This window comes from Orbicella franksi, chromosome 13, assembly GCF_964199315.1.
Source record: "Orbicella franksi chromosome 13, jaOrbFran1.1, whole genome shotgun sequence".
Classification (NCBI taxonomy): domain Eukaryota; kingdom Metazoa; phylum Cnidaria; class Anthozoa; order Scleractinia; family Merulinidae; genus Orbicella; species Orbicella franksi.
In genome coordinates, this window is record NC_138157.1 from 16,541,706 (window position 1) to 16,557,968 (window position 16,263).

The 16,263-nt window shown below is 37.9% G+C and overlaps 2 protein-coding genes and 1 pseudogene across 3 annotated transcripts in view; all 3 read left to right on the forward strand.

Annotated features, from left to right (window-relative positions):
* Positions 1 to 16,263, forward strand: part of LOC145466490 (uncharacterized) — a 68,866-nt gene that overhangs the window by 40,452 nt on the left and 12,151 nt on the right. The window lies entirely within an intron of this gene.
* Positions 3,196 to 5,284, forward strand: LOC145466557 (collagen triple helix repeat-containing protein 1-like; annotated as a pseudogene). Its single transcript, XR_014041932.1, has 3 exons — positions 3,196 to 3,615; positions 4,215 to 4,506; positions 4,927 to 5,284. The product of XR_014041932.1 is annotated as a collagen triple helix repeat-containing protein 1-like (transcript).
* Positions 10,943 to 15,932, forward strand: LOC145466545 (uncharacterized). Its single transcript, XM_081450263.1, has 4 exons — positions 10,943 to 10,991; positions 11,644 to 11,786; positions 13,314 to 13,652; positions 13,913 to 15,932. Exons 2-4 carry the CDS (start codon positions 11,670 to 11,672, stop codon positions 14,267 to 14,269), a joined length of 813 nt encoding a protein of 270 aa, XP_081306389.1. The 5' UTR covers positions 10,943 to 10,991; positions 11,644 to 11,669; the 3' UTR covers positions 14,270 to 15,932.

The following is a 16,263-nucleotide window of genomic DNA, read 5'->3' on the forward strand; positions in this document are numbered from 1 at the left end:
AACGACGCCACAAGAACTTGACAAGGTCTTGGGTGTTAAGTTCTACGCCGAGGTCACAAAAAAAAAACGGAGATGATAACGAGCTGGAATCCCTTAAAATCATGCAGAGTGCCATTGAACGGTATTTAAAAGAGAAAAACTATCCACTGGGCATCGTGCACCCGAGGGAGTTTCACAACTCAAAAGTAATCCATCGCAGAATTACACTAGCTGCACCTTTAAATTCCTTCTCTAAAGACAACTAGAAGTCTCAGCCTCATCCACAGAAGAAAAGGAAGGTCTTCCATCATTGATTCAGGGGACGATAATTGAACTTTGATGTATGAAGTAGCCTGTTTTCGCTCTGACTTCAGAACTGCTTGTTTCTTTGTTACGCTCGAATGAGTTTTCGTCACATGACATCGTTTTGCGTACTCAATGAGATGTGAAACCGTTTCCGGTTCCGCTATTTTAACACTGGCTTCTGAATCTAAAACCTAACGTGATAAAATTGTGCGATTTCGAAATGGATTAATAAAGTGGCAATTGAACTTCGTGTCGTGCAATTTTGGTCTGAAATCATACTTGTGATTTCATATCGAACGCGCGCTGCGCGCCCGTTCAATTTTGAAATCACGCGTATGATTTCAGACCAAATTGCACTCCACTTAGTTCAATTACCATTATAAATGACATGAGGAATGGCAGGGATATTTTTGTGTTCTGTTGTTGTGGTTTCTTCTTTCTTCTTTTTTCTTTCTTTTCATTCTTTTTCTGTTTGTTCTCTCTTTTTCTGCGCTGTTATTTTTGTGATGTCTTGATCACAACAAAGCTAACAACAGACCGAGAAAAAGAAAACAAAGAGAACAAGCTAAGTCAGTTTCATTATTTTTCGAGTGAACTAAACAAAACAAAACTGAGAAATGGGTCCTTGTGTGTGTGTGTTTTTTTTTTTTATGTTCATTTATTCTGAGTTTGAAGAGCGAAATATATTTCAAACTATCTCGGTTTACGGTTTTTACACAGTTTTTATACATTTACCTTTTATGTTTTAAGGTGATTTTATGCGCGTTGGATGTGGATATAGAAAAACGTCCTGTCTTCTTCTTTGTTTTTCCCGTTATTTCAACACATTTCTAACCACCGTGATTCAAATTTCACAGAGGAATAATGAGGAAAAGACCCGACTAAGTAAACAAAAGTTATCAAATTTATGACTGATTAGAACTGCTTGACAGTACGTGTGATCAATATCGTAGTGAAACAGGAGTGGATGAATAGTAAGAGAGTTAACCCGTATGCATATCAACCTTATTCCTAAGGTAATCCCGCTCAAGATATTTCTAGAAGCCACCTATGATAAAGCGCCGAATATGACAGCAAAAATATTAAAGAGCGCAGAGCAAGAATAAGCGTTGCATTCATTCACAACCCAGCGGCGCTTAATTGAAACATTATCATGAGTCTAACTAAAAACCACGGGCAATAAAACTCAACCTTAACCAGCCTCGGAAAATTATTTCCTGGATGGATTACAGTGTTTTTCAGTTCGAGGTGGCGTAATTTTGTTGATAACAACTGTTTCATTGTTATCATCCACAAATGTTACAAATACTTGAAAAAGCAACGCCCTAAAATAAACGCCGCAACGTAACACTAAAAATATAAAGATCGCCGCGGCGCTCAAACTAGTATACACTTACGGTATATGAGTTACGTACGCAGTAAAGATGCGCCGAAACAACTACCGGGAACGTCAAAGTTAAGGGTGGAGCTATTTCAATATTGTTGATAGCTAAATCTTTAATCAAAGATGGCGATTTATAAAATGAAACGATAAAGAAATTTCCAAACATTAATAAGTTCACTCATTAGAGAGCTTAAGCAATGATGACGGCGACCTTGAGGACAACGCCTACTAAAAAGTAAATTTATAATTTACCGTCGAAATTTGCAATTGTCTAGATCTTCTTAGTGTGCCTATTGGTCTCAGAACTTGCTCAAGCTAAATATGTAAAGCCAGCGTTTAAATCCAAATGAAAATAAGAAAAATTAGTCGCCGTTGTTCGCGTTCTCCAAAATACGCAGCACTTAGTTGTTTTACGTTTATTGTTTATCGGCAAAGAAATGCACAGAGATTTATAACGCATGTGCACAGACATTGTTCTACTCATTTAATCTTTTTTTGATGGCGTATTCTTTGCCGTCATGATTTGCTTAAGCTCTTTATTGACGTAGAAACCCACGACGCCCACACTAATAATAAAGCCCTAAAATAAGATGGTTCGTATTGGGAAAGATTTCGGAGATAAGCTGCAAAATTCATCGAGTATGCGCAAGCTAAAGATGTTGATATTAACAGTGGTTTTAACGGAGGGAAGTTTCTTGTGTAGTACATCCGTGTGTATAATGAATTCATGATCAAGGCAATAAAGCGGTTTAATATAGACTGCCTTGTCACTGGATAAACTGATGATGAAGAACCACCAATCACCTGAAAGCTATAATATCAGTCAATGGAATAAAAAGTTTTAATTGTCAATCACTGTTTTGACAACAATCTGACAAGGACAAACCAGCGTCGAAGAAAAAAATATCTTGCAGCGAGTCACCTTTAGCTGTTCAGTTTGCGACAAGAGGTGAGAAATGAGGCCTCACAAATTGCAAGTTCATTCTTTTGACGTTTTTGGTAAAGTTAAACAGAATTCGAAGTCTTCTTTGTTCTGACCTCGAATTTAACTTCAGGTGCAGACTTGGCAATCGACTTTGAGGAATATCTTCAAGGTAAACATTAAATGAGTACGCAAAGGACTAAATTGATCTTCATCTTTGTTACTGTCTCCTCTCTAGTACACTAGTATTTGTGACTAACTACACTTCTAACTACACCTCTTTAATGGCACCGGGATACGATTGCTGACGTAAGACATGGACAGTCATGTGAAATCATCAGTTGAAAGTAACTACCGGGTATAAGTTTCTTGTGGCGGGTTTTCAAATATTTGTGTAATTAGAGTAATTACTTCCCCTTTGTTACGGGTAGACGTATTGATCGCCTGCTCCCGAGACTAGAAGTTAAAAGACTTGCACATAAATAACTTTTTAGTTCTTAACTAAGGATATTTGAGACATTTTACGGTTAATATTGGCTTGCTCATTTGACGGTTGGCAGTAAAAATATTTTTTAGTAATTTGACGGTTGACGGTTAATTTTTTGGTCATTTGACGGTTGACGGTTAACCCATTGAGACACTCGAAGAGTCGATGTCGGTGTAGATTGCGGTCTAGTTCATGACAACGAGCAACAATTTTAATTTTCACTCGGCATACGTCTTCTGCAGGGGACACAAATTGATTCTTTCCTTTCACCTTGGTTTTTTTCTTGTTTCATTCACTTGTCATTCTCGTTTAAAGTTTGCCTCCTTATTTCCTTTGTCCAGCTTGAAAGGTTGGAATAATGGGTGATACAGTTGCGCTAATTTCGTTATGTATTTTAATTGACAGGTCACTACAGTGGTAAATCCGTTGAGTGAAGTACAGTTCACGGCCATGTCAAGTTTATCGATTATTTTGATGATGACAATCTGTATTGCTACGGGAAACCTTGTCAGCAAACAAACCGGAGGTCAAATCACGGTACAGCCAGATACTGAAATAGCACTTTTATGGACCATTACTTCACTAAATCAATTCTGTTTTCAAAAAGCTATGAGAAATGGCTTTCTTGGTCCTTAACTGCATGTTATAAGAAAATTGAAAGAAATTAAGAGCGGTGCAGGATTTCGTGGAACCCCAAATTTCCTTTAACAGTGTTGTAGCCTGAAACTAGTAAAAATGCCACTTTAGACCATTTTTGACCAAAGGGTAGATTTGATCCTCAATATACCTACAGAAGTTGACATGATACAACAGATCTTTACAGTTAAGTAAGACAGCACTTTTTCCGTGTTTACTTAGCCTCATCTAAACACGAGGAGAGTTGGGAGAATTCGCGACAGACCTACGTATCGGGTTAACATAACTTTCGAGAATTTCCCAGCTAATTCTAAAGCGTTACAACCGTGTTTACATACTCTAATATAAACAAACCTATCGACCAATGAGAGCGCGCCTAGTAGCTCAGTTATTTTATGATGCAACTTATAAGAGCACAAAGAATATTGTATATTCACTATTAGCCCCTTAACATGTTTACCATACCTTACAACTAAACCAAATTGTCGTTTTATTTTAAGCCATCTTCCTTCTGGTGCTCATGTCAGCCCGGCACACATGGCAAGCCTGGTACCCCAGGGATACCCGGGTGGGATGGACGTGATAGTCGTGACAGGAATCAGGGACCCATGTGAATGACTGGACCAGCGGGACCACCAGGACTGCAAGGAATAAGGGTAGAAACTGGTGTCCAGGGTCCTTGCGGACAAAAAGGGGAGCGCGGGGATGTGGCATCTGGTCTGATGTCTCATTGGAACTGGAAAAAGTGCGCATGGAAAGACTTCAATGACGACAAAGACTACGGTCTGATCAAGATGATTGATTTTTGTAGAATTTTTAAAAAAAAACTTTTATTTCATATCAGATAATAACAAGCAGCTTTCTCAAGCTCATTGAGCATGAGTTAGAGTTGTTTTTGGTGATAGCTAATCATATTGCAAAACATAAGGATTTATGTGGGAATGAAACGAATGTATTAGAAACTAGAAAATAGCAATAACTGACAATAAGAACACAATTCCTTTCTTCGTTTGTGTTTCATTTGCATTTTCGCGGTGTTTTAGGTCGTGTTAAGCGATTTCAGCGAGTCTTAATTTATCTCTGTTACCCTAGAATCAAGAAACTATGAACAACTCAGTCTCTTGCCTAAAATACATAAATAATTTTATGATTATTATAGTTTCATGATCAGTTGTCGATTCCTTTAATTTCTATTGTCTTTCCATCCTGTACAGGAGTGTTTGTTCACCAATAACTTCTCTGATTCATCTCTCTATGTTTACTGAACTGGTGCCCTAAGAATCTACAGCTGTGACAACTGCTGCTTACGCTGGTATTTCACTTTCAACGGTGCTGGATGTTCAGGTCCCCTTCCAATTGATGGTGTTTTGTTCATGTATAAAGGAAGTGGTAAAAATCCCAGTCGTGTCCGCCATATTGAGGGGCACTGTAACCACATCCACAAAGGCAAGGTGCGCGTGGGATTCTGGGTCACTGATTGTGCTGGATTCAGTGGACGTTATGACGCCTACACTGGATACAATTCAGTGTCACGGATCTTTATGAAGAAGTTCCTAAACCCCAGGCTTAGATCTTGATACAAAACCCTTCGTGCAGAAAGGCGGATGGGACGGTGATAAATTGCTTTATCATATATTTTGGTTTTCTGTTAATTTCTCCATGTGCTCTGTATTTTTGCAGATGTTAAATAAATGGCAGAAAGATTGACAAAAATGTTGTTGCTTGTCTGTTTCTTCATTCTAGATTTGCAAATTTCGTCGATTGGCGTCAACGAAAAATGCGATAGTTTCAAAAAATATCCGAAAATTGGCGAGTGTACAAGGAAGCCATGTGACAGGGAAGTCCACGTTACTACGAATTTTACAAAAGTTTCAAACATGACTATAAAATTATAACAAACTGGGTATCGATAAAAACACCAACAAGGAAACCTACGAGCTCCACCATAAAATCAAATTAAGGAAGAATAGTGTCAAATGAGGTAGAAGCTCAGACAGAAACAAGATAAACATTGAAATAATCATTAAAACCACGCAAACAACCGCAGTAACAGAGATGGTCCAGCTTATCAGCTTGTAAATTAACACAAACCAGTCTTAAGTTTAACTTTATAGCCAGTTGTTTCTAAAGTGATCATCTTAACTGCGAACGTTTTTATTTTTCCCATATCAAGTTGTTAAAACAGTTCATTTTTCCACGTAAATGAGCACGAGTAGATTGACTGTGCAACCACAGTTGTATGACTGTAACTGGTTGTAATTTAACAAAGCACTCGGAGATTTTATTGAAGTGATAAGAAACCCTTGTGGTCTAGTTAATGAACAGTTTTGGCACGTTTTTTCGCCTCAAAGCTTATCGCTGTTCAGAATCAAACAACTAACTCCGTGACTGGGTATTGTTAACTGAAAGGTAGGATGATTTACAACAGAAATGTGTACTGTCTTAACGTTCTTTCTCCGATAAATTATTTGTCTCCCTTTAAATATGTAGAGCTGTAAGAGATTAACATTAGCTAAAACAACAACGTCAGGGAAGAAAGAGGGAGTTCGTAGAACATTAGAATAATAAATCAAGTGCTTAAATGAGAGAGAGAAATAAGAATAGTTTATTCTGTCACCAAGGTCACATGTTAGCTGCAGCCTCACGCCTTCCTGTATTAGTTGCAAGACAATTTATCTAATGAACAAAAAAAAAAAACAAAAAAAAAAAAACAAATGTGTCATTCTTTGCACAGCTAGTCAATGGATTCCACCTTGATTCTACGCTGTGATCCAGGTTGATTTTAAATTTCATCCAACTAAAAACCTGTCATTTCTGGGACTAGATTAATGCTCTACCTAGTCTTTTAGAAGCAAATAGCACAAGCAGGGCCCTGGGAACAGATGGTGACGTCATATACATGCTTTGGCACAACCTCATTCTTCCTTGAGATGGAGAGAGGACCATGGGAACGAGACTGGCTTTGGCAATGTCACACGTCATTGTGAAGAATAAGTCTGGGTACTAAGCTGATGACCTCATCAGGATGCGTAGATTGATAAACGATCTTAAAATTAACTAAAGGTTCTGATTTTACTCTGTAGTATGAAAACAGCGCAAGTATTCTCCAAAATACTACGGTCAATCGTCAATAGACAGATGAAAGGCAATGATGCGAAGGTATGAGAAACTTAATCACTTTTAATTTTGTAAAAAGGACAAAGGCACAGCAGGAACTTGTACGGAAAAAAGTGACATCACTTATTGAAGAAGATAACTTCCTGATTCATTAACAGTTCGATATTGTTAGTTTCAAATGTGAAAATACACCAAAGTAAAACGAAAACTAACAAAAGATACGATCTCAGAAAAACTGTGAACATCTGCGAAGTGAAATACCACCGATCATCTAATTGTCAAGGGCTTTTGTTGGTTGGTTAGTCTGAAATGCTCAATCCTTAGTACACTAACACGGTAAGCTCTCGACAAAATTACATTTGTATAATTCCCAATAACAACAGAGTCAAGATGTGCGCAGCAAAATGGACATTTGGATGTATTATAAATTTGAACATCGTGGGATTGGTAAGAATTTGCAGATGACTGATTAATAGAACGTTTCTCTTAGGTGTCGCCTTAAACAGATAAACTTTGTCTTTAGCAATTAAAGTAACTGCGAAGTTTGAGAACATCGAAATTCATGAATGAAAGGAAACTCAGCAAGTTTAAGACTCCCAACCGACGAGTACTTGTCTTAAATGAAAAATCCAACAACAATTGAGTATAGGCACGTAAAACAACCGGTTAGTTTGAGAAGGCAATCAATATTTACAGATATTCACAAATCGTAAGGTAATCCGGCAAGCGTAAGTTAATTAGCAATTTTCCTTAACTGATTAACAACAGTATACTCAATCAATGCTGCCCGGAAAGCTAACTCTAAAGAATAGTCTATTTTCCATCGCAAGGAAAGTCATCTCTGTACCAACACATCGGAAAAAATCTTGTTTAGCTTTTATTAAGTGCTACGAATCGAGAAAAGGTCGCCGGCGTTCATAAAATAATTTGGTTCAAAATGGCTTATTCGGACGCGCATCGCCCCAGAGATGTCGTAGTACATGTTCATCGGGGGACGGGTGATCGGGTGTTTTGTTTCGTCGGTACAGATGAAATGGAAAATATGCGACTCAGATTATAAAACGACCCCAGCTCTCGGTGAAAATTTAACGATTTCATGCTTTGTCGGTGATAATACTTAAGGCATTCAACCAGTCAGGATCACAATTTTAATATAATTTTGGTATGGTTTTATTCCATTATTTACGTATACCGGTTAGAGATCGAGAATGAATTCGAATAATCCAGACTCAATAATCGATTCAGTTTCTAGGGGGCAGTCAAATTCCAAGCGTTATAACGGAAAAAACAGAAGAGTTAACTTTGTGATGATTCATCGAAACTGAACATTTGCATAACTCGGTATCTTGACTCAATTGTGCATTTTAATGCGGCAGCGCGCTGCCCGCAGAATTGAAAAAAAAAAAAAAAAAATCACTGAAACAATAATTAGCTGAAATTACAACTGTAAGGAAACATAAAGTCTGGCTAGGCTTATAGATTTGCCAGAGTCCGAGTACTGACCAGTGATTTGTTTCGTTAAAAGAATCCGTGTATTTGCAGAAACAGATAAAATATGCATTGCAACAGTTAACTGCGTTAAAATGATATTATGAAAACATGTTCAACTGTATTTGATGACATGTTTAATGATTCAAATATAGAAAAACCTTGAAACAAACAAACCCGTGAGACTGAACAATCATCGTCACTGACTAAGATATTTGATTGCCTTGGAACGTCAAATTTTCTTTACTAAACTGTAAACTTTTTGGACACTTTATCACGAAATCTTTCATATAATGCAGAGGTTCTATTGTCATTGACAATATTGAGCAAACTTTGGAACGACCTGAAGGCGAATTTTTTCGACAACCTAGTCAAAATCGTCTGTGTTGACAAGCAGAAGAAAGCAAGAGTTCTTAATTCAAATTCTTAATTGAAAGTAAAAGAAAGCAATTACTCTTGAAGTGTAGCATGGTTAGGGCTCTATTAATTTCTCACGCTTTCAGTGTTAAATCAAAGTGAAAATAATGAGACAGGATTTTGTCGACGGAGAGATTGCAGCTAAAAGTTAGTGTAAGTAAAGTTACGACTGAAAGCACATTTCGTCCGGTTACATTTATAAATATTTATTACGTTATGACAATTTATAATTTTTCCTTTCCGCTTTACTATTATTGTATGATTATATTTTCAGTCTAATAGATGCCGTATAAAAGAAAGATTTTATTTTGCGATATTTCTCCACACATTTGCCTACTGATGTGATTTTCACCCGCGCCATTTAGAATATCCTATCTCAATTTTAGCGAGCTACTAGTCAGGCCGCACTTACAGAGTTAAGTAAATAACTAAGTTGTAGGTACTAAAAGAGACAGATTTAAACTGGGGCACAGGGGCAAACCGCTACCAGATTTGGCTTGTTTGGCCCTCGATTATTCGCCATTCGCCATATTAATGCTATTTTATGCTAGCCATTTTATGCTACATTGTCACTCGCACTCACTGTGCGAATGAGTTTGCCAAATTTTATTATTTTTATCAAGATGAAAAGAGACGCGGTTAATGTCTGAGAAAGGACTGAAAAGTAGGCATCATAAGAGGCTATAGAAATAGAAAAATAACTAATGTCATCTTCCGCTAACCGCTTTGCGGGGTTTATTTCGCGTGAAGACTCTGGCCCACTCATTAACAGGTTTTGACATTTACAGTTGCTTTTAAAAGTGTCCCCTTTATAGAGCTTTTTTTTTGCATTTGACGATACAGCAAGTCCGCTGGGAAAATTTTCTCAAACTGCTCAAGCCCTGAGGATTGCGAGAAAAGCACTTCCAGGCCTGCTGTTAATTGAGCGGCAATTAAATCTGCATAGAGCTACTTAAAGTATGTTCAAAACTATAACTATTTGAAAAGCCACCACAAAAAAAGTCAGTATATATATTTTGCCAGGATAAACAACAAGCGAAGAAACAAGCCGTTTTTCTGCTGAACAACATTGCTCGTAAAAAACGTTGTATAAAATTTGCTAAATTTATTCAAAGCGTGTTTTGCTGGGAGTACAATTATTACTCGAAGGCAAAACAGCTTCACAGCGATGAGATAAATTATCTCTGCTGTAAGCTAACACCGATTTTTTTCTCTACTTCGTTATTCGAATTAACAACAGCTAGTTTAATTAATCTTATATTCAGCTTCCCTTCTTTCCACCCAGTTTTGTTATTGTTTAGAGATTTGGCGAGATAACATGTTACTATACAAAAGGTAAGTGATTGCAAAATAAATACGACCTTATATTGTTACGCTAGATCATAGAGTGCTGTTTTGAATGTCCGTCCGGCATAAGTATTGAGTTTCTAACAGGGCCTGAAACCTATTCAGTTATTTGCACTTTAAACCCCTGACATTCCTTTCTCCTCTTTTGCGTTAAGCAAATCGATTACAACTTTCGGCGAGAAACCCAAGCTTAAAAATAAGGTGTGTGATTTTACTCTACTTAAAGAGTCAGTTAACGCTAGTTCAGAGCACACTGTTCTTTTGCATAGAATGCCTTGAGAGAGCGCATTTTTGACAAAGCAATCATGAACTTTCTGCGGCATTACACGGTTATCGTAGCCGAATAGTCTTCCACAATTCTTAAAGTTGAAGGAACGACATTTCTCTGGAACATGAAATTCCGAGCCTTGTCTATGTACGAAAACCGCGCAACTTAGCTTCCAATTTATTTTACTAAAATGACTTACAAGACGGCACCTAATTGCTCTTTCTTTTACTTGAAGTCTTCAAGGACAAGCTAAGATTCTTGATCGACGAATCGCCAAGGGTAAAAAGTTATCATATCGCTCTCACTGTTTTAGAAAACACTGCAAGGTCCATTGGACAAAAACTCCGCACAATCTAAACTCTGAGAAAAAACGTGATATTTGTTTAATGCAACGTAACAGGAATTTAAAATCGTATTTTTTCTTATTGTATAAAAACAAAAGAACTGTCATGAATATTATAAGTGATGTAATGTAGTATTGACTCATCACTAGTCAACTGTAAACTGGTTCAAACACGAACCAAAGTCAACACAAATTAAAGGCTAAAAACTCAACTGCACACGTAACTTACTTATCATTCCTTTACATTGACTTGTTCATCAGGTGCTTGGAAGAGAAAGGGATCCTTCGAGCTCAGAGGTATGATACTTTTCTCTGATTTTCCTGGTCCTGCTTCTAATAAGTTTTTCAATATTGTAATGCCACCAAAATATTTCAAGGCTCTTTGCAAATTAGGCAAGTTTTGTCGAAACTCTAAAAGCTAGAAAAATTATTCGATATAATTCCAAAATCCAAATAGAATTAATTCGGTAGTTTTCCATAGTTTAGATGGCTTTATGCATTCCTCCACTTGGCTGTGAGTTCTCTAATTCAAAACTAATACTGTGAGTTTCCGCTAAAATTGGGAAACATCCACACGCGCGTTGTTTCGCACAAAAAAGAAACTGCATGAGGCAAAAAATGCGTACTGTTTCCTTTCACTAGCCAGTGAGAGGAAATTTGTCTTGGGCGAGAGATATGATATTCAATTCCACTGATATAAAAAAAAAAACACAAATCCGATTTGAGTAGAAGCTAGTAGACAACTTGAAGTACAGCTTTCAGAGAGTTTGAATGTCCCCGTTACTAAACTAAAAAAAGCACCACTTAACCAAAGTTTCAATTCGTCGGAAAAATTCGCTATAATTTTTTTTAACACGGAGAATAACGTCTCTTATGTAGAATTTGCCTCCCACCCTTATCCCTACCTAAATGTACGCCGATCTGGTCTTTGTAAACGTTTTTTCCGTAGTGAGATCGTAAAGAACTAAGAAAATAATGGCCTTCATTTCACATAAAGTCTCTGTGATGACCTTGTTGTCCCTGTCTGCGATGTTTTTACTGATGTACTGTGCCGCAGCAAATAACAAAACCAATCAACCGTCATACAAAATGGTGAGTTATTGCGTTATCTGACAAATGTTAATATCTGGCAAGAGTAAACCATTTCTTTGCAAATATTGATTTAACTTTGGACATGACAGATGCGTCCACGTTGCCCTATTTATAGCTTTGATTGTCTAAACCAGTTGAGCCGCGCAAACAATCTGGGCTTTCCTTGATTATAGACTACAGTACTTTCCTTCCTCACTTTAAGAATTGTAAAATATTGCAACCAAAGCAAGGGGAAATGCAGTGACCTGATTCTAGTAGGAAGAAAAATTAAGAAGTATAAACTTTAAGAGCAAGAAAAAAGCCTTAAATTTAATGAAGACAAAAAATAGACTGCAAGGCTGATACTACGCGAAAAACGTTTCGAGACACCAACATGACAAGAACCGATAAAGTAGGATCGCAACAGTGGACAGCTGTTTCGCCCTTCTTGGGGCTCGTCAGCACTGTGTAGCGAAGATATGTAACGCCAGCCCAACAGCCAACGCACATAAATTGCAAAATGACCCGTTCACTATATCAAGTTCCGTACTTTGAACTCACTTGCTCTCCGAAACACGCGTTGCCACATCACGTGTTTCGGGGCGCAAGGAGACGAAGTGTCAAGATTGGTGTCTCGAAAAGCAAAAGAATAAATGTGGCTGGACAAGGCCAGCCTAAACATTTAAACATTCAACCACATGGCCAGTACCATGCTTAAAAAACGTAGGTCTTTTTAGATCCGATACGCTGCGTTTTTTAAGCATGGTACTGGCCATGCGGTTGAATGTTTAAATGTTTAGGCTGGCCTTGTCCAGCCACATTTATTCTTTTGCTTTTCGAGACACCAATCTTGACACTTTGTCTCCTTGCGCCCCGAAACACGTAATGTAATGTGGCAACGCGTGTTTCGGGGCGCAAGTGAGTTCAAAGTACGGAACTTGATATAGTGAACGGGTCATTTTGCAATTTATGTGCGTTGGCTGTTGGGCTGGCGTTACATATCTTCGCTACACAGTGCTGACGAGCCCCAAGAAGGGCGAAACAGCTGTCCACTGTTGCGATCCTACTTTATCGGTTCTTGTCATGTTGGTGTCTCGAAACGTTTTTCACGTAGTATCCGCCTTGCAGTCTATTGTTTGTCTTCATACATTTTTTTGGCTGATCAGATCTCTTGTAGATCCTACGTTGGCAGCGTTTATCGTATGCGGTCCCTTACAGTTTCTGGTTTCTTAAATTTAAGCCTTCATGAGTGGAAGAAAATATTTTGTGACTAGTAAAAAAATAACTGAAATCTCCACCAACAGATTTTTGTAAGATTCCTTGAATTGACACATCCATAATACCTTTAAATTTTAATATTTTTTAGTCGCAACAATATCGCTAAGGTGATATTTATTGATATAGTAAAGTACTGCTCCCTGAGAATTGCGTCACTGTAACTAATTCAAACTACAAAAACTCTGTATACGAGTGAATGGTAAAAACAGCGTGAAAATTTATGATTGTGAATTCTGAATAACTCATAACCTTTTTTTCGTTCTAATCCAGCAACCTCCTTCCTGTTATGGTGGTATCCCTGGTATGCACGGCAAGCCTGGGTCGCCTGGGGCACCAGGTCGTGATGGTCGTGATGGCCGTGAAGGAGTCAAAGGTGACCAAGGCAGCCCGGGGAAGACTGGGACCCAGGGACCTCAGGGAACCCCTGGTACCAATGGAAAGAATGGCGCCAAAGGAGAACCTGGAGTCCAGGGCCCTCCCGGCCAAAAGGGGCAGCGCGGAGAGAGTGGAACAAATGGAATTCCGGGGACTCCTGGTGTGATGGCTTACAAGAACTGGAAAGAGTGCGCATGGAGGTTCGGTGACGGCAAAGATAACGGCATGATCAAGGTGATTGAGTTTTATAGGTGACGTTTTTGTAACAGATCATTGTGCACATGATTTATACACTGGCAAACAGGACACTATCCTTTTTCCTTTGTGTTTCATTTTCGTGGTGGTTTAGGTCGTGTTAACCGCCGTCAGATAGTTTTAATTGATTTCTGTTACCCTAGAACACATAAATAATTTTGTAGATATTGTCGAGTAAATGTTCCGCTTAATCACTTATCGATCCCTTTAATTTCTCTTCTGTTTTCCATTTTGTGCAGGATTGTTTGTTCACCAAGAACTTCTCTGACACTTCCCTCCATGTTTACTGGACTGGCGTTCTTAGAATTACCGGCTGTGACAACTGCTGCAAACGGTGGTATTTCACTTTCAACGGTGCTGAATGTTCAGGTCCCCTTCCAATTGACGGTGTTGTGTACATGTATAAAGGAAGTGGTAAAAATCTCCTTCGCGTCCGCCATATTGAGGGGCACTGCAACAACATCCACAAAGGCAAAGTGCGCGTGGGATTCTGGGTCGCTAATTGTGCCGGATACAGTGGAAGTTATGACGCCTACACAGGCTGGAATTCAGTGTCCCGGATCTTTATTGAGGAAGTTCCCAAACCTCAGGCTTAGATCTCGAGACAAAACATCCATTCCTGCAGAAAAGGCGCGTAATGGAACAGTGATAAATTGCTTAATGATATAACGCGGGGTTCCTTTGATTACTGGGTGTGTTCTGTAGTGGTTTACGTTTTCTGTTTTTAAATAAAATGCAGGAGGATTGATAAAGAAACATTTGTTTGTTTGCATTTGCATTCTGTTCTATTTCTTCATGCCACAGAAAGTCAAGGAATGTTTTATTGAGAATTTAAAAGCTAGAAATAGCAAGAAAATTGGACATCGCTAACACCCTAAGGAAAAAGTGGGGTCTGTTTGATATGTAGATTTATTATACAGTTAGCGTTTTTGAGCGGGCAAGGTGAACCGAATCCTGGGCTGTGATTGGCTACCCGAGCGTGAAAGATGGCGCTGTCTTGCCTGTTCGGAATTATTTACCCGCTGTGTCCCGCAAGAAAATAGTGATCTTTTTCCATATGATAAATCCTTTATTGACCAAACCTGTTAGGTCAAGATGGCTGGATATTAGTCTTGTTCTGTTTTTGAAAAAATAAACTTGGCCAATATCCAGCCATCTAGACCTCACGCCAGGTCAATAACCCATGTGTATATTAGTTCAGCTGTAACCCTGTGAGCACAAACTATCTGAAGCAAATCCAAGTTTGCTGACTAAGCGTTCATGTACATTGCGCAACCTTAAACTCAGACTAAGTTTAACCTGACAGGACTCCTTAGTATGGAGGGAGTTTTACATCAACTGCGAGTCACCTTCCAAGAGAATCCGAACAAAAGGAAAGTATTATGATGAAATTTATTGTTGTTTTTCTCTATCATGATCACTATGAGATATTGGAAAACATATTGCAGGAACCACAGGTTTGAAAAGAAAAACTTTGAGCGCTTTGAAAAACAATTGTCCACTTAAAGTCGATATCATCCTAATTTGTACCTCTTGTTTTCACTCTTCACTGTCAGAATATGTTTCTATCAGTCTAACATGAGAGTGCTGTTCCTTCTCTGTTGCTAAGTTGCTCCTCTCAGTCCTCGTGTCTCTACTTTTCGTCGGTTGAAGAAATTAAAAAATATAACAACAAACAATTTTAAGATGTTAACTATACACTTGATTATCATCTGCTTTAAGAAATATCGCTTATTCGGCCGGAGTTAACTTATTCAAAGAAAATAATCCCCCAGATATGTTCCAAGAAAATACAATCAGCCGACATTTTAGTCGACATACCCTGTTGTGAATTTAGTCTCACAGACTGATAAATAATTAAAAATTTTGCTTTCTTCACAGCTGTTCAATTCCATCAAATTAAAGAAAGGCAACAACAAACAGCGGATAAGAAACCATTTTCAGCCCATTAGCGTTGATGTGAGAAAAAAATCCCGTCAATCACAAAGTGGTTTTAAATTTAAGGCGTGTCACATTTAGTCATGTCGTATTCTGATTAAACATCAAACTGGTGGGCAAAAAGTAAGCAAATACCGCCTCACTATGGTAAACTGAAAATATACAATGCATATCTCTGTCTGTAAACACAGCCTTGTTTTTAATCACAGAAAATAAAAGAAAGACAATAATATACTAGATAATCCAAAGTGGAACTAGAAATAAATGACAAAGCAAACTACATTTTCGATTTGCAAAATAAAGAGGTCATAGGTTTAGGTTTGTAAAAAATATCTTTTCATATTCATTGTTAAAAGCGAGGATAAGTTGTTGTGAATTGTTTTTTTAACTTAGCGTTCAAGTTAAATACGACAATCAGGTTAATATTTTCTAAAAGGTAAAGTTTTATTGATTCTTCACAAATTCGTTATACTTCATGCATTTCTACTTTGCCATTCAATTATCTTCTATTCAGTCGGTGTGCTTGATTCCAAAGTATAATTAAAAAAAAAATGCAAGAAAACCAATGAAGCTCTTTAATTCTCAAAATTAAAAGGGTGTATAATCATTTTAAAACAAATAGCCTGTTTTCCGACTCACCCTTAAAACCAAT